General features: G+C 39.6%; 1 protein-coding gene across 10 annotated transcripts in view; it reads left to right on the top strand.

Moving 5' to 3' along the window:
• The window catches only part of MARCHF1 (membrane associated ring-CH-type finger 1), a 236564-nt gene that overhangs the window by 80809 nt on the left and 131487 nt on the right, over nt 1-24268 (top strand). For 4 of the 10 annotated variants that reach the window (XM_053256290.1, XM_053256292.1, XM_053256283.1 and 1 more), the window contains exon 2: nt 3078-3217. The exons of 5 other annotated variants lie outside the window; for them this stretch is intronic. In XM_053256290.1, coding sequence (XP_053112265.1) covers nt 3116-3217 — 102 coding nt within the window. In that variant the 5' untranslated portion in view covers nt 3078-3115. Of the gene's footprint in view, nt 1-3077; nt 3218-17353; nt 17595-24268 lie in introns of those variants that run through there. One more of the 10 variants, XM_053256291.1, reaches the window with a different exon arrangement.

Here is a 24268-nt window from a genome sequence, read left to right as displayed (position 1 = left end):
ATCAATATAGCTGACAGCCTTTAGCTAACGAAAAACAGTTCCACCTGTTATATTAAAAAATTTGGCGAAGGACGTTACAACTAAATTTCACCTGGAATGACTGTCAAGAGAAATGCCATGTGTAAAAGCCTGGATAATGTTTATTATAAGGCAGCGATCCAGTGAGTAATAAAATAGTTTTCCATATCCCTTCCTTTTGACATTAGCCCCTGAATTTATCCAATATGTCACCTCTGAAAGCTATAGAAATATACTGTGCTGCAGCGTGAAAAACTGCAGTAGAAGAAAAAAGAACAACATCTGAGATAGACTAGTATGTCTCTTGTATTTGCCAAAAAGAAGCTTAGATTCCAACTAAGACCCTTTTTCAGCTGTAGCAACCATATTGCACAATATTACTCTTGAATAGATGACTTGTTTGTTTGTTTTCTATGTAAACTACTTTATGCACTTTGTTGAAAATAACTATGTACTGTAAATATTAGTCATCGTTCTTATAGTGCTATAGACTAGTATTACTTAATGTAAATCAAACTTGCTCCTAGGATGAAGGATTTTCTGTGAGATGTGTGTCTATATAATACCAGTAGACTTCGTTATCTGCAGTTTATTTATCCGTGGATTTACGTATCCGCAACTTGGTATACTTGGAAAAAATGGGGGGAGCGGGAATGTGTTGACCTCATGTATTGGTGGGTTGGGGGTGACCAGAAATGCCCATGGAGGCCATTTCTGGATGCCATTTTGTGTTTTGGAGCCTCAAAATGGCTCTTCTTCTTTTTTTTAAAAAAAGAAAAAAATCCAGCAATTTTTGTTTTCCTTTGCTAAGCAGGGTCTGCCCTGGTTGCATTTGAATGGGAGACAACATGCGTGAGCACTGTAAGATATTCCCTGTAGGGTATGGAGCTACTCTGGGAAGAGCACCTGCATGCCTGCGTGCAAAAGTTCCCAAGTTCCCTCCCTGGCATCTCCAAGATAGGGCTGGGAGGGACTCCTGCCTGCAACCTCAGAGAAGCTGCTGCCAGTCTGTGTAGACAATACTGAGCAAGATGAACCAATGGTCTGACTCAGTAGAAGGTCGCTTCCTATGTTCCTGATTTGGTGGTATTCGGGCGGCTTTGTTTTCTCAATGTTTCCTTCATGTTTTCTGGCGACCAGGCACCTAATCGCCAATTCTCCATTGCCACAATGACTCAATATTAGCAGTTTCTGTATCTGTGGTTGTAGCGTGAAATGGAACTCCCTCCTGTATGCCTTCACTTAGGTATTGGTGTATAATGGTCTCCTCTAGGGGGCCTTTGTATACATGAAAGGCCAGCATCATCAAAGGATAGGCTAGCCTGTTCATCTTTGAGTGAAATGTTTGCAGAACACAACTTTACACAAATTTTGCTGCCCAACTGTTGAACCTAACTGGATCAGAAGCTTTGTGTTACTCATCATCGTCATCATCATCATCATTTTATTATTCATTATGAAAAATAGTTATGGACTTAGAGAAGGTTATACATGTTTGTGGAGTTACCTATTATTGCCCTCATAAAGTTTAATTAAACTATGGCAGGAGACAATTGGGTGAGAACCCAATTTTCTGGACCAGTTGCAATAAAAGTAATGAAAGAACCTGTTTATTTTAATGCTGGTGAAATGCCCACTAATTCAAAATACTGGGAATTCTGATATCTATAACAATGATTAGAATAGCAAGTGAGCAGGTTCCAGCCCTAGCTATGTTGTTGTAGGTCAAAATGAAAGCTTGTGAGGCAAATGGATGATTCTGCAAATTAAAAAGAATTGGCTTCCTCTGCTCATCATTTAGGATCTCATAGAGCAGGGGATTTCACTTAAAAGTGGGGCGGGGGGAAGAATTGATATTAGACTTCTACAGCTGTACTTATTTCAGCATGCTGGGTACACATTATTACATTTCCAAGTGGAAAAGCAATTATTCTCCAGACTGTTTAGTGTATTAGATGATATTTAATATACTCCTTCCAGCCAGATGAGAACAAGTTGAAATACAACTTTCCCTCAGTCTATGCTATATTTAACTAATGCATTTTTTAAAAAAAAACACCACTATTTTGAATTCATTTTAGTTGCATTTCCCAGTACTAACCATGAAATAAAATGGTTTATAAAAATTAGTTGTTTCAAGGGGGCTGTGCTGTTATGCAAGGAGAGAAGAGTACTTTTTTATGTTCTCCCCTTCCCTCTGAAGTCCCCTGTGCCTCTCGGGAATGTTTTCCGAAGGCACGGTGAGCTTGTGGGAAGGAGAGATAATTAAAAAACCACTCACACAACAACACAGCATTGGTCTGGATGTCAACTACCATTGCATCAGAACAGTGCTATTCTGGATGTCAGCAATGATACTTTAGTAGAGAATGCTTTCTTAGCCAAAAGGCCGAGAAGCGATCTTAGCCAAAAGACCGAGAAGTGAGAAACCAGTGTCTCTTTGTTTCTGATTTTTTAAAAAGTAGATTTAAAACACAATTTCTATCAGTGCTATTCCAGGATAAAGTATTAATAAATTTACATTTGATATTTTTATCAAGTTAATTTATATTCTTGCATTGTAGTCAATGGGAAATATTATTTTAAAACAAAAACCATAAGCCTTTGTTATTAGATTGCAATATTCATCCTTATTTACACCATCCTTCACTGGGGATCCAATTCAACATAATATATTTTGAATTTGGGAAAAGCTTGCATGGAATGTTTCCAGCAGTGCATGGAACGTAATCTTATATACACAACTTTCATATTACATTTAAATATATATATATGTTTGTGCATTTCAATTCACACCTCCTAATTTTTTTAAAAAACTTAGGATAAGGTACCATTTATTTCAGCTTCATAAGTATGCCAGAAGCTGTTGTCCCAAGCACATTTATTTGGGCTTTGCTTCTGGATAGAAATGTGTTTAGGATTATTATGTGTGGATTTCCCCCCTGAGAATACGGCTTTATTATTTATACACAGATCAAACAAATATAGTTGCATGCCCAGAGACATACATGCAAGAGCGTCAGCCTATCACTTTTTCAGGGAATGTAAATTATTTTCAGAATTTCAGAAATTGAAAAGGGATAAGTGGAAGGAGAAAATGTTGGGCTGGTGCCAAGCGATAGCCCGTAATCCTCACAGACTCCCAAACACTACAAGAACCCCTGAGGTCTCAGTTGATGCTTCACATATTTCTGCCTTGGTGAGTGAAAGTTCTATTTCATGATAATGGCATGTACCAAAAACAAATATCTTGAAAGGTGCTAACCTCAATATTTACAAAACAGTTCTGCTTGTGCCTTGTTCCTGTAGCTGAGTCCACCTTGGTTTGATTTGCTGTTTTGCGTTTTGTTTCTGAATGCAACTGTTCGTGTTAAAGGTTCCCCACTTTTTGTTGCCCCTGTTTGCTTCTCTTTGTTTTGCATGTAGTGGCTGTTTAAGTAAATTTGCCTGTAAATGGAGAAATGATAGTTGCTCTTGACCTCTAAACAGAAAATTTCTTTTCTAGCAGCTTCAACAATATTCTTAAGGTAAAGATGTCTCCTCCTACAAATGTATATAACATGATTATTTTTACTGGTTTTTCATGCATGATATGTGCAGCAGGGCCTATTTAAAAGTGCTGCTTTGCTTGGTTTATAAACTTTCCTGTTATAGGAACAAAAAAGTGAAGTGCATTGTAGAAAGAGTCTTCTTTTTTTTAATCTTCCATGTGACGGGTGATAGTTGAGTTTAAGAGACTAACCACACATGGGGTAAGTTACATTCTATTCTTTTTTTTGTTTGTTTTAATCAAATTATATTATCAGACTAAAGATACATTTTTCAAAGAACATTTGTTTCTTGAAGGAATTTTAACAGATAATCAAACTGAATAAATATTCCTTGCATTTAACACAAGTATAGTTTATGTAGTCTGCAGATTATTTGTTCTCTGTTTTCCAGTCTAAAGCCTAATTAATTTGTTTTATTGATGAATTATGATATTTCCAGGTTCTTTGCAGCCATCCGTATTTTGTAGGGTGTGGGAGTAGTCCTTCAGCTTCTATTTAAATGCAGTTTCCATGCGAACTGCCAGTAAAAAAAATTCTTAACTAGCTCAAGCTCATTCTCCTCCATTACTTTCTTTAAATATCACAGAATTCCACTCTATAATCTTACAGATGTTATGTGTGCAAATCATCCCTGGTTTTTGATGAAAGAAACTGCTTATGAGTGTTCATCAGCTGTAATCCAGAATCCTGCCGAAGTCAGTGGTACTTAAATATGCGAAGTGTTTGATTAAGATCACACTTTTAATTAGTGGACTGAACCTCTCAAAATGTCCTGGATATTTGGTCCTCTCAGAATGTTTTGCCAACTGCCTATCAGCTTAATGTTGTCTGTACAAAAGGAAGGGTGCAAATCTGTTGTGTGAACATATCCTGTTCAGTTCTCCCTATCTTCTACATAAATGTGATACACTCCACCTGCCAGCAAAATTGTTTATCCAAGGTAAACTTGTAGACGGGAGGTGGGGAGAGAGGTGTAATGGAGGAGTTAGTGCTGTTCTATGTATCATACATATTTAGACCTAGAATTGCTTAAGGACTGTTGGGGAAAGCAAAGACATCTCACAAAGATATTCATTATCGTTATTATTTGCTGCCATTTTAAATAGACTTTCCAGGGCGGTCAGATAACTTTTATGTAAATTACTTTTTAGTGGATTCAAATGATATGCTATCTTTAAACGTTGCTAAGTTGTGCTTAATAGTGAATTAAGTCAACAGAAGATAAAGGTGGCCCTCATTACCATGGTCCCGGCACTCGCAGTTTTGTGTATCTGTAGTTGAGCTATAAGACCCAACCTCGTTATCCACAGTTCAAAAACTAGGCAAAATTAACTTTTCCGTGGTTCCTGGGTGGCTGGAAATGACTTCTGATGTCATTTCCAGCCACCATTTTGCAGCAGGGAGCCATTTCGTGGCTCTTTTAAAAAAATTCCCATGATTTTTTGCAGAAAAACAGAGGAATTGAGGGTTGGGGGCAGCATTGCTGGTCAGTTGGAGACCTAGAGAGCATGGTACAGTACTTTATTGTTCTTATTTCTGCCTCTTCCCTGCTTTTTTTAGCCCTTTTTTAAACGTTGAGGAACCTAATCTCCCAATTCCCATTGACTCAGGGTCTTGTTAACTGCAGTTTCATTATCCACAGTTGTAGGCCAGAACGGAACCCCTGTGTATAACAAGGGCCACCTGTATGTGTTTAAATAGAATAGATGTAGAATGAAAGGGAAATGAGTTTTAATCTGTTGAAAATGTTACTTTGTTCTCAGTGTGTCTGGTTGACTGGTATATAAGTATTGATTAGCATTGTTCCTATTTGTGGTTCTGCTTCTCATTGGTGATCAAAATAAATATTTATTCATTCATTCAAGTCATCTCAGTGATATGTCTATAGTCAGGGGCTTTAATGTTCTTGAATATCAAGATGCCTACAGAGCACCAAGGACTGAACAAGGACTGTTCTAACCATTCTATGGTCAAGGAGAACTCTTAAAAAAAAAAAGAAAGGGTACAGAGGAAGTTACCTTATACTGTGTCTGACTATTGGCCCATCTAGCTCAGTATTTCCTACACTGAGTGAGTTTGGCTCTCCAGGGTTTCAGGCAGGAGACTTTCCCAGCCCTTCCTGGAGATGCCAGAGACTCAACCTGGGACCCTCTGCATGCAGAGCAGATGCTCTGCCACTGGGATGCACAGAGGGAATAGAAGCAGCACTATTTAGGCTTATAATGTGATCTCATAACCTTTGGCCTGCTTGTATGTCAATATTTTTAATATTTATACATAATCACATAAAGATTTCACACATTTCTTCAATATTGGTTGTTAGTAGGGATGTGCATGAAACAGATTTTGTGTTTTGTTTTGAGCTTGATACAAAATGCAGATGGCCAAAACGTTTTGTTGAAATAGCAGTTGACCCGGTTTTTTTGACAGAACAAACCTCAAAAGGTTTCAAGTGTTTTGGCCATAGGGAACAATGGGGAAACTCAAAATACCCCATTGTTCCCCATTGGTAGCTCCTATGGGGACACCAAAGTGGTTTTGATGGTAGGGCATAATGGGTGCTATGTACCACCCAACCACAAAAGAAATGGGCAAGTGGGTGATTTTGAAACAAATTTTTAACCTTTCCCCCAAACCCCTGTCAGATCCTATTGAGGTTTTGGGGAAAGGTTAAAGATTGATTAAAAATTGACTGCTTTCCCATTTCTTTTGTGGGTTGGGTGATAGGTATCATGCCCTACTAGCCAACCCTCTGGCGTCCCTAGGAGCTATGCATGGGGGACAATGGGGTGATTTGGATTTCCCCATTGTTCCCTATGGCTGTAACAAGCTGCACACAGAGTGCACACACAAGTTTTGCATTACAATTTGCAATGCATTTTGCAACCCTGCCTTGAAAAACACTGTAAAAGCACATCGTAAAAGGGAATCTGTCCCTCCAACACACATTTCAAACACAATCCAAAAAGGGCCACAAAAGAAGCACTGACCCAGAATCTACTGCCAGCCATAGTGCCTGCGCTGCAGTAACATCATTGGCACAAGTTTCTCTCTCACACACAATTATGACTCCTTACTTCCTAGCATTGCAACAGTTGCCATAGCAGCTCCCTTAGCAGCAGGCATAGCCATAAGCTCAAGTAGAGCATCTTCTGCTTTGGGCTCCCTCCTTCCTCACCCATCCAATGGGAGCAAAGTTGCCCATGACAACACTTGATGTGTATGATAAGCCAACCAAGAAGCAAGGACATCACAAGCCAATCGGAAGCCAGTGCCAGAAAACAAACCATCAAGGGAAAAGCAGTCCTCCAAAATGGTGATCAAACCGTCGAAATGTTTAGACTTGAAATGGGCTTCTTTCGTTTTGAGTTCAGAACATGTCCTTTATTTAAAGGGTGTTTTGTTTTGAGCTTGAGAAGGGCATTTTATTTTCGATGTTGAAATGTTTTGCACACCCCTGGATATTAGTGGCTGGAAGGAAAGAAAATATTTTATCGTGGATATTATAAGATCTAAAATAGATATTTTCCAGTATTTTGCAGTATAGGACTGCAAGGCACATCATGTTTTAGTATATTGTTATATTATATTACACCTATTAATTTAGTTGCTTCCTCAATATTTTTGTCTAGGCCATTTATTCCGTAAAGAGAGCCATTTATTCTAAGTGAAATTCTTATGCAAACTGCTATATTATATTGATGGAGAATTGCTGCTTCAGTCAAAACACATGGTATGTCAGTTTGAACACTTTGCTTTTCTTTACCTTCAGGAATGTTTAACATTTTTAGTGTTTTACATGAGACAGGCATATCAAGTCAAGCATTACTAAAGTGCTGTCAAGAAGAAATATTGGAACAGGAAATGGAAAAGAAAGGAATAGCCCTTCAGTTGTTGAAACAAGGACCTGACATCAAAACAAAAGAGAAGTGAATAATGGTTAAAAATCAGATTTCTTTACTAAGGCATGTGGTAATATGGAGAGTGAGGTATAGTGCTAAAGAGAATGGAGGCAAACTCTTTAGGTGTATTCCCAACCCTTGTCATGATACTGTCCACATCGGGAGTCAGATACTAATTTTGCCATTGGGCAATTTGAAAAGCGGGCAGCTAGCCCAGTCTCCCTCCTTTCTTTGAAGAGGTCTGCTAGTGGCCTCTCACTCTTACTGCCCCGCTCCCATCATGCCAATAGGGAACTGAGAACATTTGAGGTCTATCACCCGCCTGAGTGTGTGTTCTCTAGGTTCCAGATACTCTGGAAGCTGCATGTGCTTGTGTCAGCAAACGTTTCATAGGAAAGGAGAGAATGAAAGTGCCTGAGTATGTGCAAGGAAGAAAAGAGGCCCACTTCTTCAACTGGCCTCCCTAGCTTTTCGTTTCTTTGTTCTCTCTCTCTCTCTCTCTCTCTCTCTCTCTCTCTCTCTCTCTCTCTCTCTCTCCTCCCTCCTTTCCTCCCTACTTTTCTTCTCAGGGAGCTGATGATACACTCTTTGTGTACACCACCTCACCCCCCCACCCCCACCCCGGGACTCATTTCTTCAAGATGTTAGTGGATTAGGACCATGGTATAGAGAAGAGAGAGAACACACCTTTGTATCTGTTATCATTATACAGTACAAAAGGAGAAAAACGGGTCTCTGTTAGGTATATAAGTGTTGGCTTTGGGACTTCTCTTCTCATAGGAACATAGGAAGCTGCTGTATCAGGTCATTGGTCCATCTAGCTCAGTATTGTCTACACAGACTGGCAGCAGCTTTCTGAGGTTTCAGGCAAGAGTCTTTCCCAGCCCTACCTGGAGATGCCAGGGAGAGAACCTGGGATCTTCTGCATGCAAGCATGCAGATGCTCTTCCACTGAGCTATGGCCCCATCCCCTAAGGGCAATTTCTTACAGCACTCACATGTAGTGATCCACACAAAAGCAAATCGAGGCAGACCCTCTTAGCAAAGGGGACAATTCATACTCACTACCATACGTCTAGCTCTCCTCACCTTCCCAGAAGGCTGGATTTTTCACAGAGGTCATAAGTAAAAAAAGAGTTGTATTGTATCCATCAGTTGCCCACTGTGACGCTTTTAATGAGTTTTTCATGGACAAAATCCCTCATATTCAAGCCAATTTAGACTCCAACTCCGCAGTTGGTGCAGTATCAGATGCAGAGGTATCGAGCAACTCCTCTTGTGTGGTTAAACTGGATCATTTTAAGTTTGTGACTCCTGAGGATGTGGACAAGCTGCTTGGAACGGTGCGTCCTACCACCTATCTACTTGATCCTTGCCCGACGTGGCTTACACTATCTGGCAGGGAGGTTGTTGTGGAGGGCCTGGTGGCAATTATCAATGCCTCTCTGAGGGAGGGCAGGATGCCCCCTTGTTTAAAGGAGGCAATTATTAGACCTAGAAGACCATCTTGGATCCCTCAGAGTTTAATAACTACAGGCCTGTCTCCAACCTCCCATGGTTGGGTAAGGTGATTGAGAAGGTGGTGGCCTCCCAGCTCCTGGCAGTCTTGGAAGAAACTGATTATCTAGACCCATTTCAAACTGGTTTTCGGGAGGGCCACAGGGTGGAGACTGCCTTGGTTGGCCTGATGGATGATCTCCAATTAGGACTTGATGGAGGAAGTGTGACTCTATTGGTCCTTTTGGATCTCTCTGTGGCTTTTGATACTATTGACCATAGTATCCTTCTGGAATGTCTGAGGGAATTGGGTGTAGGAGGCACTGCTTTGCGGTGGTTCCACTCCTATCCCTTGAGCGAATTCCAGATGGTGTTGCTTGGAGACTGTTGCTCTTCAAAACTTGAGCTTTTATATGGGGTCCCTCAGGGCTCCATATTGTCTCCAATGCTTTTTAACATCTACATGAAACCGCTGGGAGAGATCATCTGGGGATTTGGTGCTGGGTGCTGTCAGTACACTGATGACACCCAAATCTATTTCTCCATGTCAACCTCATCAGGAGAACGCATATCCTCCCTGAATGCCTGCCTGGAGGCGGTAATGGGCTGGTTGAGGGATAACAAACTGAGAATGAATCCAGACAAGATGGAAGTACTTGCGCGGGGTTGTTACTTGGGAAACAATATTGACCTGCCTGTTCTAGATAGGGTCACACTTCCTCAGAAGGAACAGGTACACAGTCTGGGAGTGCTTCTGGATTCACGCCTCTCTCTGCTTTCTCAGGTTGAGGCAGTGGCCAGAAGTGCTTTTTATCAGCTTTGGTTGATACGCCAGCTGCGTCCGTTTCTTGAGATTGACGACCTCAGAACAGTAGTACATTTGCTGGTAATCTCCAGACTTGATTACTGCAATGCGCTCTATGTGGGGCTGCCTTTGTACAGAATCTGGAAACTACAATTAGTACAGAACGTGGCAGCCAGGTTGGTCTCCGGGTCATCTCGAAGAGACCATATCACTCCTATATTACAGGAGTTACTCTGGCTACCAATAAGTTTCTGGGCAAAATACAAAGTGCTGGTTATAACCTATAAAGCCCTAAACAGCTTAGGCCTACAGTATTTAAGAGAGCGTTGTCTTCTGCACGATCCCCATCGTCCACTGCGTTTGTCAGGGGAGGCCCATCTGTGGCTACCTTCAAGTCGTTTGGTGGCCACTCAGGGACGGGCCTTCTCAGTTGTCACTCCAAGACAGACATAAGACTTTCCCCTTCTCTAGCAGTTTTTAAAATATCTTTGAAGACTCATCTTTTTAACCAGGCCTTTTAGCTTTTGTAATTTTACATATTGTTGTAAATTGTTTTCATATTAAGCAGCTTTTTGGAGTTAAATCAACATTAATTTATTTTAATGTTTTATTTATTTGTATTGTTGTTTTATGATTGTGAACCGCCCTGAGACTTTGGTTTGGGGTGGTATATAAATGTATTAAATAAAAAATAAAATAAATAAAATAAAAATAAAGCAGAATAGTGGAGGTTGTAAATTGTAGCTAATGTAAAGATGGGAAATTAACTCCTGATAGGAGTATCACCTTTTACGCATAACACTTGGTGAGGCTGTTCTCATGTGCAGCCAACCTGGGTAGGGACATCCAGCCTGAGTTAGGCAGTGCATGAAAACCTCCGGGATTGGGCCTGATCCCGGCTGGACAGAGCTGCCTAGCCTGGCTTTTAAGCCCAACTGTTAGCTGAGGTTAAGGGAGTGAGTGCTCCCTTACCCCCGGCTACCTCCTCATGTGTGAACACAGGCTGCTTTCAGCTGTGCCACACACAGAGACAGGTGCCTATTTCACTTGACACTTGGGGGAATCCCCCAATGAAACGTGTGTCATGTGCTACATAATCGGATTCACGAAGACTGGGACAATGAGTCCCAGCCTCTGTTTGCCAGTGCTTCCTGGAGCAGTGCGGAGATTCATCTGTGCTGCTCTTAGCAGCACTGGTCATGTGGCTTGGATGCTGCCGAGGCTGTGAGTGGTCATCTAGGGGAAGGCTGGTTGAACCCTGCCTCCCCCACCCCTGTGAGCGCTCACAGTTGTGTGAACAGCTCCAGTGTCTGTGTGGCTGCTTGGCACACTTCACACACAGTCAAAGTGCTGGTTGCTGGTTTTGACTGACAAATCTTTAGACTACTGTACTACTGCTATCAGTCAAAACTAGCACTATTTCCCCACTTATTTCTGTTGTCTCAGTCAATTTAGATCAATCTATTGACTGAAGTCTTCATCAAATGCAAACAGTAAGGGCATGTAGAGAGAGTTTCCCAATTCTGGATTTTCATATTACAGAGGATACTTCAGAGAGTAGAATGTTCATTCCCTGCCCAGAACACCTTTCTTCAGAATATCCCTTATTACTGAGACAAGCAGCTGCCCAATATAGTTGTTTCCCATATTCTGGAAAACATACCAGCGGGGATTCAAACCAACAACCTCTGGCTTGGTAGTCAAGCCATTTCCCAGCTATGCCATCAGGTGGTTTAACTTTTGGATAGAGTGGATTAATGTCTTCTTGTGGCAGTCCTTCATTTCTTGAAGAAGGAGGCTAAATTCCCAAAATTCCTTCTTGATTGTACATGTGTCATCTACAATACTGTGCCCAGTGATTGACATCCTAACAAAGTGCTTGCAGGAGGATGATGAGTGTGCTTGCACTTGCACAACAGTTGTGCAATCTGTGGCACACCTCATTTGTTTTAAAGGGAACTTTCACACAAGAATGCTATAGTGCAATTTCACAACCCCCCACTTTTTAGTGTAACTATGCAGTCTTCACAGCCGCTCAACTTTGCTTGTCATGCAAGTGCTTTGTTAGAATGTCAGCAACAGTTCCCAATCCTGGGGAATATCTCTCCCACTGTAGATACAGTGACACTGTATTTGTCACTATAGACAAATGCTGTTCTTGTGAACTACAGGGACTGGGACTTGCTGGTGTGGTGCTTTGGTAATTGTATAAAGCTCTCCAACTTCCTGTTAGACTCCCATCATTCGAGCCACAGTGGCCAGTAGCCAGGGATGATGGGAGTCATAGTCCAAGAATAGCTGGAGAGCCTCAGATTGGCCGCAACATAATGCATGGTTACATATCACTTGAGGAGTGTTTTAGATGAGGTTCCAATTATATGTATAGCAACAGATTCCATACAGCCAAATGTCTCTGAGTTGTTCAGCTCCATGTTCAAGGCTTGTCTTGTGTATAAAATGTATGAACTATTTTTCTCCTCAGGATGTTTCTGGATGTACTCCCAATAAGATGTACTCCCAATAAGCAAAGGGCATCCTTAATGAACCATGAATGTCACCATTGTGCGCTGTCTAGAGTTTATCCAGTGAAATGGGAATAATGGTTTGGATAATACGGTCTTAGTTATGAGGGTAAAAGGGGCAGTCTTAAATGCAAGGTAGCTTACTTATTTTTAAGATACAAGGTATAGCCTTCAGACCAAAGCAGTTCCAGCCGAAGAATATTTGATCTTTAAAATATTGTTAACTTTTTGGAGAGGCCTAGTATAATGAAGCTGAATTGCCTTTCTCCCTTAATTAGAATGTTCTCACAACTGCAGTGCTAACAGGCTCTAGTGTTGGAAGCGGCCCAGCTTTAGGCTGGAACTGCCTGAATTGTTGGGAAAATGACGGCTTATGGTTCATTTTCAGAAATTGTTATTATGAATGAAAATTTTTATGTGAAGTGTTAGCAAATTAAGATTAGCCAAGTATTGTACTCCTAGGCAGGGTTTTGTTTGTTTAAAATGTTTAACATTTCCCCATTGTTCCCAATGTCAGCTTAATGGGAAAAGTGGAAAGCCAAATGAGACCACTCAGTAATGAGGGCCATGCCATGATTTGTATAAATAAATATTTGTGATGTTGCAGTAATTATTCTCTCATTTACATAAATGACTCTGGAGAGTCATCATGTTAAGTAGGCTACAGAACAAGTTTGTAACTCCATCATAGTAGGAGATCTGCAAAATTCCATGCATAAAAAGCTTTTTGAAATCAAGTGCATGCTATATTCTAGTGTGATATGTAGCTATATACATAATACAGGTGAATTTAATAATTCAGTAATTCTCTAAGGAGAAGAGACCAATTGCTAAACTTACTAGCTCAGCCACTTTCCACATACCTTGCCATTCATTCTGAATCATGTTTTCCTCACAGTGGCAGATAAGAAAATTACCCTGTATATGATTTGCTGGGCTGAATGAATATTCTTCTGCAGATTAGTCTAAACAATATTATTAAATATTCAACAGGTTGCCTTTTTAAAAAACAGTGTGTGGTGTATGAACAGCTAGGCATACCAAAGTGTTTGTATAAATGTGTTTTGCTTGCTCAAGACACCCACTTGTTAGCATTTTGGCTTTTAACTGTTTCCCCCAGCTTATATTTTGTCTGCTTTCCTGTACTAGTTTACAGGTACAGTTGTTATTGTAACTGAACAAAACATCTATTCTACTTTAAGCAGGCTTTAAGCATTCTCAAGTGCAACCCATTGTAAGCAACAAGATGGTACTGAGGATCTGTTGCCACAACCCATCTTCCATTACTTGGGGCAAGAGCCCCTGGTGGCGCAGTGGTAAAAACTGCCGCACTGTAACCAGAAGGTTACAAGTTCGATCCTGACCAGGGGCTCAAGGTTGACTCAGCCTTCCATCCTTCCGAGGTCGGTAAAATGAGTACCCAGAATGTTGGGGGCAATATGCTAAATCATTGTAAACCACTTAGAGAGCTCCAGCTATAAAGCAGTATATAAATGTAAGTGCTATTGCTATTGCTATCTAGGGCATATTTCTCTGTACTCCCAACCTGCCTTTTTCCAGTATATTTTCAATAATTTGTGGCAAGCATTCTTAAAATTTGAGGTAGCCATAGTGGCTTACTAATTTCTTACAGGCATAAAGCATATCTTCTTACCCTTAGGAAGACTTTCCCCACACACACAGAACAGTTAGGCTGTCTCACTCAAAGTCATGGGTGTAGTGAACAGAGATACAGATTCTGAATCTCAAACAAGGAAACAATTATTAAGGAACACATCCAGTATTCAGAGGTACACGGGAATAGAAATATAAACTCAAGCATTATCTTAATACTGAATTGTTCCCACATTCCCCTAGATAAAACCAGGAATCCACACACAGCCCTGTAAGAAAGAATGCTTGGATGTTGGTTTATCAGATTTTTATCTACTTCCATCAGAGACTCTTGGCCTTTGCCAAAAACAAGAGTCCAAGTCAGGATTTCCCCCTGACTGTCTATTCACAGTTTGAGGTGTCTGAGAAAGAGAGAGAAATCAGTCATTTGTGGGTTGAAATATTCCTCTGGGGCTTCGTTCTGCCTCCAAACCCCTTCTTATTTAGAACCCAAAGTAGGCTGAAGGTCTTGATTGCTCCTAATAGGAATTATCGAAGGACCCATAGCCGTGGATCCTCCCCCACACTCAATGAATTGTTCTGTACATAAAGGCAATCTCAGACCTCCATTGAGATTTACAGGCAGATTTGTATTAGTTTCTCATATCATTTCAGTTAGTGTGTTTTGATAAAACAATGTCGAGAGAAAACCTGTCACATCTATAGGCTTCTTTGTAACATTACAGAAGGGCAGCAGATCAGAGTCTTCCTTTACTTGTGAAAATCAGTTCAAGAACTCTAGTAAGTCTGGCAGGGCCAAGCAATTAACCTATTTGTTGGAAAAGGTGAAAAGGGTTATTTTCATTATAACTCGCTGGAACCTTCAGTCTCATTGTACATGCAATTAATTTGAGCAAATACATAGTCATCTGTTCCCACAACAAAGTGCAGTCTTGATTTTATGATGGCACTCTTGGCATGTAAGTCTGTGCGCAGTGATTTCCAGGGGCCAGTCATCTAGTAAAATGCACTTTTGAGAAGAGAAGTGAGTAACTTTTCTCCAAATGGACTCAGCAGTGTGTGTACATGTTGTTTATTTAGCATCTAATCAAGGTAGACTGATTTAAATCAAGGCAATTTAAATAATGGCTAAATTATCAAGGAAAAGTATTTAATTAATTGATGCTTCCTAAATAACAGTGCATAATTAATGGTTGACATAACTATTAAAACATACAATTGATATAGCTTAATTCTGACAACCAGGTCATGCATCAGTATTGCACAGTTTGTGTTTGCTACATCTTCCTTTTTTTCTGAGAGAAAGAGATTTCATCAAAATATTCCCTAATATAATCTCTTTTATGGCCTGCATCCTAATAGGGTTTGTAGTCAGGTGTCAGTTGGAATGAACATTAAAAGCTACCGCTTCTTTCAGTGTCTCTTTTTAGTCTACCTCTTCTCTATTGTATAGCTTCCCCGACTTGGCTGTACTCTCCAAAAAAGAAGTTACTGGGCAGATTTATCAGTGGCTAACATTCTGACTAATGAAGCACCAGTGCAACGAGAGAAGTGGCAGTGCTTCTGAAAAGTTTGACTAATTCAGCTGCACTGCTGGCTCAACCGTGGTGTCAAATTTTGATGACTTCCCTTTCCCCATGAAGCGCTCTGTGCCACTCAGAAATATGCACCTGAGAGTCATGCAGCCTGAGAAACATATTTTGGGGTGACACAGAGGGCTTCTGGGGGAACTGAAGGTAAATGAAATCCCCCCTCCATGCACACAGACACCAGTGCAGTATTAGTCTGGCACTCTTTGGAAGCACTGTTGCTACACCACTGCTTCTCATTTTGCACTGGTGCTTTGTTAGTTAGGATGCCAGCCAGTGTTTTGGGTGAGATGAAAGGTTAAATATCCATGTTCTTTCTTTGGTAGCTTCAGAAGTAAATATTTATAACTGGAGTAAAGACTATTGCAGAGATGAAGTACATATTGGGTAAAAAAATACGAATGGAAGGTCATCCAGATGTATCAGTGGATGACACCTGTGGTGAGTAGGGGTGTGCACAAAACCAGATATGATGGTTCGGCCCGAATCAAATTCAAGCCAACCTGGCTCGGTTTTATTGCGGTTGAGCCAGAACTGAGCTGGCTCAACCAGCTCGAAGTTAGCTATACTTCATCAGTAAAGAAAAGGGCAGGGGGGCTTTGCTAAGTATAGAGAGGCAGGAGGGGAATACTTGTTACAAGTAAGTACAAGCGGTGGTGGGGGTGGCAGTGGGGGGGGGGAGCAGCTCCACCCACCCCTGCTGGCCTCCCCCTGAGTAGCGCAGGCAGCCCAGTTCGGGTCTCTGTGCACATGTGAGGACCATTTTACTGATCTCCGCGCATGTGCAGAGGCTATTTGCATGTCCATGTGGCCCCTCTGCCCCTTCCTGTATTGCTAAAGGGAATTCCTCACTGGATTCCCCTTTACCAGTATAGCTCTGAGCCTTCTCAGTTCCAAGCAGTTCTCAGTTCCAACCAGGCCTGGTTCGGCTTGAACTTGGATCGGCCCGGCTGAGGCCAGTCCGGTTTGACCCCGAACCCGTCGAGCCAATTTGCACACACTTAGTGGTGAGTTGTAGCTAGTCTCAGGCTCCCCCACTCATAATGTAAGTGGAATATGTATGTATGTATATGTTGACTCATGAAGATGTTTTTGTCACAATTATTTCTCTACAATTAAAAGCAGTCATACAGAAATTCATAAGTTCAGTTTTTAAAAATATGTTTTAATGAGCTCAGATTTCATTTTAAATCAGGTTATTTTAAAAAGTATTTTATTGTAGCTAAAACGTTAAAATGTTTTAGTTTAAATGAAAACAATCAAATTTAACACATTGATTAATTAGTCATGTATCTTTACCCACCCTGCATCTTAACCATATTCTGCTGCTGTTCAATTATGATTTAATACAGTGGTCTATAACAAAAACAATAATTTATGTATTAAAGTGAATGGTATTCAAACTCTTGAACTTACCTCTTAAAAGTTCTTAAGTACTAAGGAAATCTAAGTGGTTTTAACTTGCTAAGATGTCACAGAGAAAGACATATCACTGAAAAATAAATCCTAAACTGATATGAAGCTGATTTCAATATTTAACTATCTTTTTTGATCTTTGGAATCCACAAAACTACATGAAAGTGCTGTGATGTCTTCATGGGGCCCAGGAATTTGTATTTTCTACTCTTGCCACAGAGTTAACTAAAAGAAACCAAAGGATATATAACTGCCATTTCCCTTTAAAAGCAAACGAGTTTCTATTTCTTTTGTTAAGCTGTACTGCATACAAAGTGTAATTCCTGAAGATCAGTGTAATTTAGAAAGATAATCCTAAAGACCTTCACCTGCGCCACAGAGGAATAATCTTAAACCAATTGATTGTGCTCAGGTTTGATTCTCTCTAGTCCTGAAAGGGCTTTCCCCCTTTGTTTTTTGTTGCATGACTTTCTAATAGCTTAGATATAATTACTAACATCTGGTCCTACTGGTTTTTACATTTCCACTCCTTGGTTTTTACATTATCACTCAAGTTCCAGACATTCTGTTTAGAACTTGACTTTTATTACTCATTTAGCAGAGATGAGACAAACCTGAATGCAATTTGCTACCTAAGAACAAAGAGTACCTACCAACAGCCTGCAGGCAAAATAAGCATGGTAAAGATATTGTCACAACTTTATAATTATTTTGGGATTTGAGGGAAACTTAGATTAAAACGTTTGAGGACCAAGGCAAAGGTTTCTGAAAAGATACTGCATATATAGTTCTTTAATATGTATATTGTAAAAGCCCTGTTTTGCTTTTAAAAATAATTTTATCTATACTCCTGTGTCTACTCCTCAGTATTTATTGTGTGTGTTTTAATTTTCATGATTTTCTCCTGAGAATTTTTCTGCCTTCTTTTATATTTTCTGTATGGAAAGTACTTCCATCTAAATAAAAAATAAAATTAATAACACAGAAATCAGGTGTATTGTTTCAGGTGGCTGTTTGAAAACACTGTTAAGGGGCAGGATAGTATATTGTTAATTTTGTTCCTTTATTTGGCCAATGGGAAAGACTCAAGTTAGATTTCCTTTCAAGATGGAATAGATCAGGGGTACCGAACTTGTTTGCACTTAATCACTCCCCAGATAGATCATAGGAACATAGGAAGCTGCTATATACTGTCAGACCATCTAGCTCAGTATTGTCTACACAGACTGGCAGCAGCTTCTCCAAGGTTGCAGACAGGAATCTCTCTCAGCCCTATCTTGGAGATGCCAGGGAGGGAACTTGGAATCTAGAAGCTCTTCCAGAGCATCTCCACATCCCTAAAGGGAATATCTCATAGTGCTCACACATGTATTTTCCCATTCACATGCAACCAGGGAGGATTTTGCTTAGCTAAGGGGACGTCATGCTTACTACCACAAGACCACCTAATACCTGGTGATTACCCCAATAATGGGTAATCCTCAGGTATTATCCATGAATCCCCACTCCATTTATATATTTTCATAAGGCTCTAGTAAAAAATAGCGGAAAAAAGTACTCAGGATAGTTATTTTCAAGAATATTGAAATTATTTTGTTTCTGGCTCACAAGGAAGCCTATTAAATTAAGTGCGGCAAAATTTTTCCATGAACCCCTGGTTGAGATCTCTCCCTGGATCATGTGAACCCATCAGTTGATCACCATATATGGCTGTTATTCAGGTGTCTGTTCCATAGGATGTACACTGGCGTCCAGGTTCTTAGAAAGCTGTAGCTAGTCATGGTTTCCTAGTGCAAGTATGTATAATGATATAAGTCATTGTGAATACTTGAAGCATTTTTCTATGCTTGCTTAAAAGTATTTTTCATGGAAAAAAACCCCTCAATATTTTGATCTAGCCCTCACAATTTTTTTAAAAAATTAATGAAGCTGTGTGGTTAGTTAAAATATATATATATATATATATATATATATATATATATATATATATATATTCTCTGGAATTCTAAAACATGCCATTAACTCATAATCCCCATAGAATTATCTGCATTATATATATATATATATATATATATATATATATATATATATATATATATATATCAGATAGTTCTATGGGGATTATGAGTTAATGGCATGTTTTAGAATTCCAGAGAAAATAAATCTTCATATGAACGACACTAGCTCTTTCAGTGAACTGTTAGAGCTGCCAGAAAATTCTGGCAAAGACCAATGAGAAATTCAGAATGAGGCACTTTGGGAAAAGAAATGTAAATAGGCAGTGTGCTCAGACATTGTTTCAGTTGACAGTTTAGGATTGTTCTGAAAAGCAGTGTAGCTGTCTCCTTGGCATATTCAGCTTTGACTTCAGAGTATATGACAGTTATTAACATTTAGAGTCATATGAATTTTGTGGGATGCTCCTGTTGTGGTGAGGGACCAATTAGATTGGTTAACCCAAGTAGAGTCATGGAACCAGGTAAATTCCAGAACCCTCTGGGGTTTTAAAAACACTGATTGTGATGGTTTTGCTATCTGTGACCTTTTCAAATTTGTAGAAGAGCAAATGGACCAAAGCTATTTACAGTATCCAGATTTCCGTTCAGAGGTATAGGCAGTAATGCTTCCATATGCAGAGGTGTAGGATTTTCTGAAAGAGTGTCAAGACAGAACCTATTTTGTTTGTACTGTAGGACCAAACAATGTTTTCATTGCATAGTACAGGTATCATTATTTCCTATTTTGATCTTGACAACTGTTGCTATAATTGCCGATAGTAGAAAAGAGTATAGTATTTTTTTTCCAAGGTTGACACATTAATTCCTGCTAGTTTTACTAATGCAGGGTAAACCTGTTGTGTAGTTGTATTGTTCCTTAGATAATATAGCAGGCAATATTACCTGAGCTCGCTAGCACTATTTGTCTTCCTTTTGGCTTTCCCTGGAAATCCATGACTTACTAACTTCCAAAATGTTTAAAGTCTGCAGTTAGTTAAGTTATTTTGTAGAGTTGTTTTCAATTCGTGCTATTCAATGGTATAATGAGATTCTAGTAGATAAAAACATTAAGTAGATTGAAAGCAATTTATGCTTTTATACATGAGGAAATTCAATACAGTTTTCTATTATTTTGTCTGTTTATCGCTGAAATATAATTGACTGCATAAGATGTAGGAAGAGGCATTGCATACATTGTTTCATCCACATTTTGCTGTGATAAATGAAAGTGAGTATCTGGCAAACCTATAATGCTCTGTCTTTCAATTGCTTAATACGAGAATGAATCTATTCTCACGAGCAGCAGGAACTGGGCTAAGGGAGCCCAGCCCGGTTCCTGCTGATCATGAGAACTTCCAATGGAAAATGGAAATTCAAAATGGAAGAGCATCAAAGCTGGAACTAGAGGCAGGCTGTGCAACCAACAGCAGCAAAACATGGCTGGGTAGAAATGAATCCTTGGTCCCAAGCTTGCAGATGATCTGGTTACTTTTTAAATTTTTTAGATTTCTTTCCTGATTATAATTTTTGCATGCATTTTTTTTACATTGCCTAATCATCATCATCATCATCATTTGCCTTTTAGCCTTTGGTTGCTTTACCTATATATCATCACGTTGCAGCCTATTTTCCTGGTCTTATTGCAGTTTTGCACAATTATTAAAACAGTGACCTCACTTTTTAAAAATCAGTTTGAAACACTGATCATAGAGTATTTGCAATATAATCAACTCACTCTCTAAAGCAGGCAATGTAACTGTTAATCATGAGATTTCTGTTGTAGCTTTTCCCCACTTCCTGTCTCTAAATTAAATTAAATTCAAGCTCTAATAAAAGTTTTCTAGTACAGTAATCCCCAGTTGAAAGTGTCATGTTTTAAACATGGGGTGGGGGGAATGATTTGCAGTCATTAAGAAGCATACGGCCCTTCTGCTTAGTCTGTGATTATCAAGCAACTCTTATTTAATGCTGTTTTTTGATTGGCTGGTGCCATCACCTCAGTTAAAGCCTGGCTCCACACATCACTGAACCTCGGAAACAAAGATTCTCTTTCCCATGCCAGTGCAAGTGTCTACTTCTGATTTAGGTTAAAAAGAACCAAGATAGTTTGAAACATCTGAACCAGCCAGTACTGGTTTATTCTAACCTACTTACTTGAACTAAACCATTGTCCATAACTCAGTTCAAACCCTCGCTTCAGATTACAGTGTATTTCAGGTGAGTAGTTAGAATAACCAAGATTGTTCAGTCCAACCATAATGACCAATCTTGATTTATTTTAACCTAAATGGGAACTGTCAAGTATGCTAAGCCAGGCTTTAGCCAAGGTTCCGCATGACATCTGAATCAGCCCTATATTAAAGAACAACAACCCTCTCTTCTTTCAATAAAAAAGGATGTTAAGGAAACCACGTCATAATAAGCCAATTCATGACAGCAGAGACAGCCAAACTTATAACATTTACTTTTTGAAAAATTAACAAAACACAAACCTCAAATGTAGCAGTGCTTCTCAGCCCTCCCCACTCCAAACAATATGCTGAAGCTTTACCCTGTGAAATGCAGATAGAAAAATGTATTCCTAGTTATATGCAGTGTTCCACATGATCCTCAGCATAATGAGAGCAGTTCTGAGCTGTCCGAGCTGACGATCTTGTGCAAGAGTGCAAATACTTAAGGTAGTGTCCCTGCCCTACTTAGATGGTTTCCAGTCTAAATAGTGCTTCGGGAGCTCAGACATACTACTTTAAATATTTTCATTCATGCACAAAAGCTCAAGACCACCAATTATTCCTTAGGTGCCAGCAGAAGCACAGATGGCTCACAATTACCAATGTTATGCTGCAGAACATGTGAGCCATTGTGTGCATTATATTTATGTGCAAGAAGATTGTCTGCACTGCCTTCCTCGTGCTCTTAGTGTATGGGGAATGTTTCTGTGATATCATGTGAGTCAGATATATAGTATTGCTGTCTGCAAAACTTCTGTGATTACTGTAGTCTTAAAATGATGTCATCCCTTTTAATATATCAATGTTTAAAAAGTGTTGTCCTCAAAAAGTAAAAAAATTGCATTGGATAGCAATGATCTCATTTTTTATTGAGCACTGTAGATAGTACATGCAGTGAATCAAAGCAGCAGAGCTATTTGGAAATCATTTCTATGTGTTTGTGCATAATCTGTGTATACATTTTGATAAGAAGTCATCTTTTAAGTGTTGTGCCTTTCATTTCATCTTAAAATATTTATATACGTCTTTTCAGCAAAAAGTTCACAAAGCGAATGAGAAATGAAAAGATGCTTCTCTATCCCAAAGTGGTAAACATTCTTTTAAAAGGACATACCAGCAACAGCCACTGGAAAACTTTGCTGGAATGAATGAGGACAGTTCTTCTCCCCCTCCTAATTAGGAGAAACCACCACATGAAAAATGTCTCATTCCCAGTTAGAAATGACAACAGTTAACAGGTTTATGATTGCCTAGATTTTCAGTTGCTTTCCCTTCCTGCGCATATTCATAGGACAAGTTATTGGAACCTGCCTGTACAAATGTATTAAAGATTGCACATGTAATTATACAACTGAACAAAGGCAGAGCAAGATCGTCTACATGAACTTTGACTCTGGGCAGCAGCAAACATCATTCTTCCTATATCTCTTTGCAACACAAAGTTATTCATGGCTCTCTAGAGGATCTTGCTCTGCCTTTGTTCAGTTGTACAGGCTTCATCACTTCTTGGTCTTTGTCATACATCACAGGTGGGAAGAGGTGTCTTTTTAGGAAATGTCTGCACAATACTTATTTCAGGACTCTGCCAGTTTAGTGCAGGTGATTTCTTCAGACAATGCCGTATCTGTCCACAGATTACATGGTATTGTCATGGTAGTCTGCATGGCAACATAGGGGAATTTCATAGTTCCGAAATAAGGGGAAATAATGGTGGTTGCTAGTCTATAGCAACACATAGATACCTAATTTTGGGAAATTTTCCTTCCCAAACTTCTGATTTGGAACTAAAGTAGAGGCTTGTGAGCCTTCCATGTCGAGATGTCCCTTTTCATTTCAAACTATATCATTGCTGTTCTAGACCACACGGCCTTGCTTGAAATGATGGAAGTCTCAATCCATGTGACTGAATGAAGAAATTACTTTCCCCCCCTTTTAACATCATAGATATCTGCCCTTCTAATAGCTATCGCTTTTATTTTCACAAGTATAAACAGTAGTAACCTAGACCAATTATTTTATGGATAGCTGAATTTCACTAATAAGCAGAGCGGCACATGATTTATATATATTTTCTAATATTCAGGATGAGGCACTCCTGAATTATGGTGATTGGGACATTACCTAGAGTTATATCAATACTAGAGTAAATGTTATTAGGCGTCATACTTGGATCACAGCCAGGAATAAAAAGCTTTTCCACTAGTAAAATATTCTGCATGGATTTTTGACAGGTTTTTTTGATTGACATATTGTCCTAGAAGAGCAGTCTTGAATGAGAAAATAAATTCTAAAATTTGATAAGTGAACCCATTTAACAAAGACATGAGAATGATTTATGTTTTGTCATGAGACACATACTGACACATACTGACATTCAGATTAACAAAATGCAGGTGCTACATGAGATGTGCCCGCGCTGCTCATGATTTTGACTAACGTGTAGGCAAGGTGATGTGTGGGCAGTCACGTGGAATTTGGACAACCTCCCCTCCCTCTGGAAGCACTCTGTGCCACCCAAAAATGTGTCCCTGAGTGTCACACAGCCCTTGGGGGTATATGTTTTGGTGCCACAAAGCACTTCCAAGGGAAGTGGAGGTTGCTGAAACTCTCCTTCTCTGTGCAGGTGATGTTACTGTGATAGTCAACAGAGGCAACCAACAGCTGCTAACAAAATAAAGTCCCCCTGTTCCCTTGTCATTGAACCATAATTTATTTATTTATTAATAAATTTGTATACCACCCTACCAAAGTATTTAGGCAGTTTACAGCATAAACAAACCAAGAATTTAACAGTTAAAACATAAAACCAGATTAAAAACCATAAAAATACCAACTAACTAAAAAGCTTGGCTGAAGAGATGTGTCTTCAGTTGTTTCCTAAAAGTCAGCAGGGATGGATCTAATCTCAGCTATAATCTCAGCAGGAAGAGGATTCCACCGTCCTGGGGCAACTGCAGAGAAGGCATGCCTTTGAGTTGCCACCAGATAAGCTGGTGGCAACTCTCCCCTGAAGATCTTAATATGCAGCAGGATTCATAATGAAGAAGGCGTTCTCTTAAATACCGTGGGCCCAAACTGTTAAGTGCTTTATAGGTAACAAGTAAATTTTAGCCTGTTGAATAACGG

The sequence above is a fragment of the Hemicordylus capensis genome, chromosome 5 (assembly GCF_027244095.1).
Source record: "Hemicordylus capensis ecotype Gifberg chromosome 5, rHemCap1.1.pri, whole genome shotgun sequence".
Taxonomy (NCBI): Eukaryota; Metazoa; Chordata; class Lepidosauria; order Squamata; family Cordylidae; genus Hemicordylus; species Hemicordylus capensis.
Note: the sequence above shows the minus strand (reverse complement) of the source record. Positions and strands in the feature narration are given on the sequence as shown.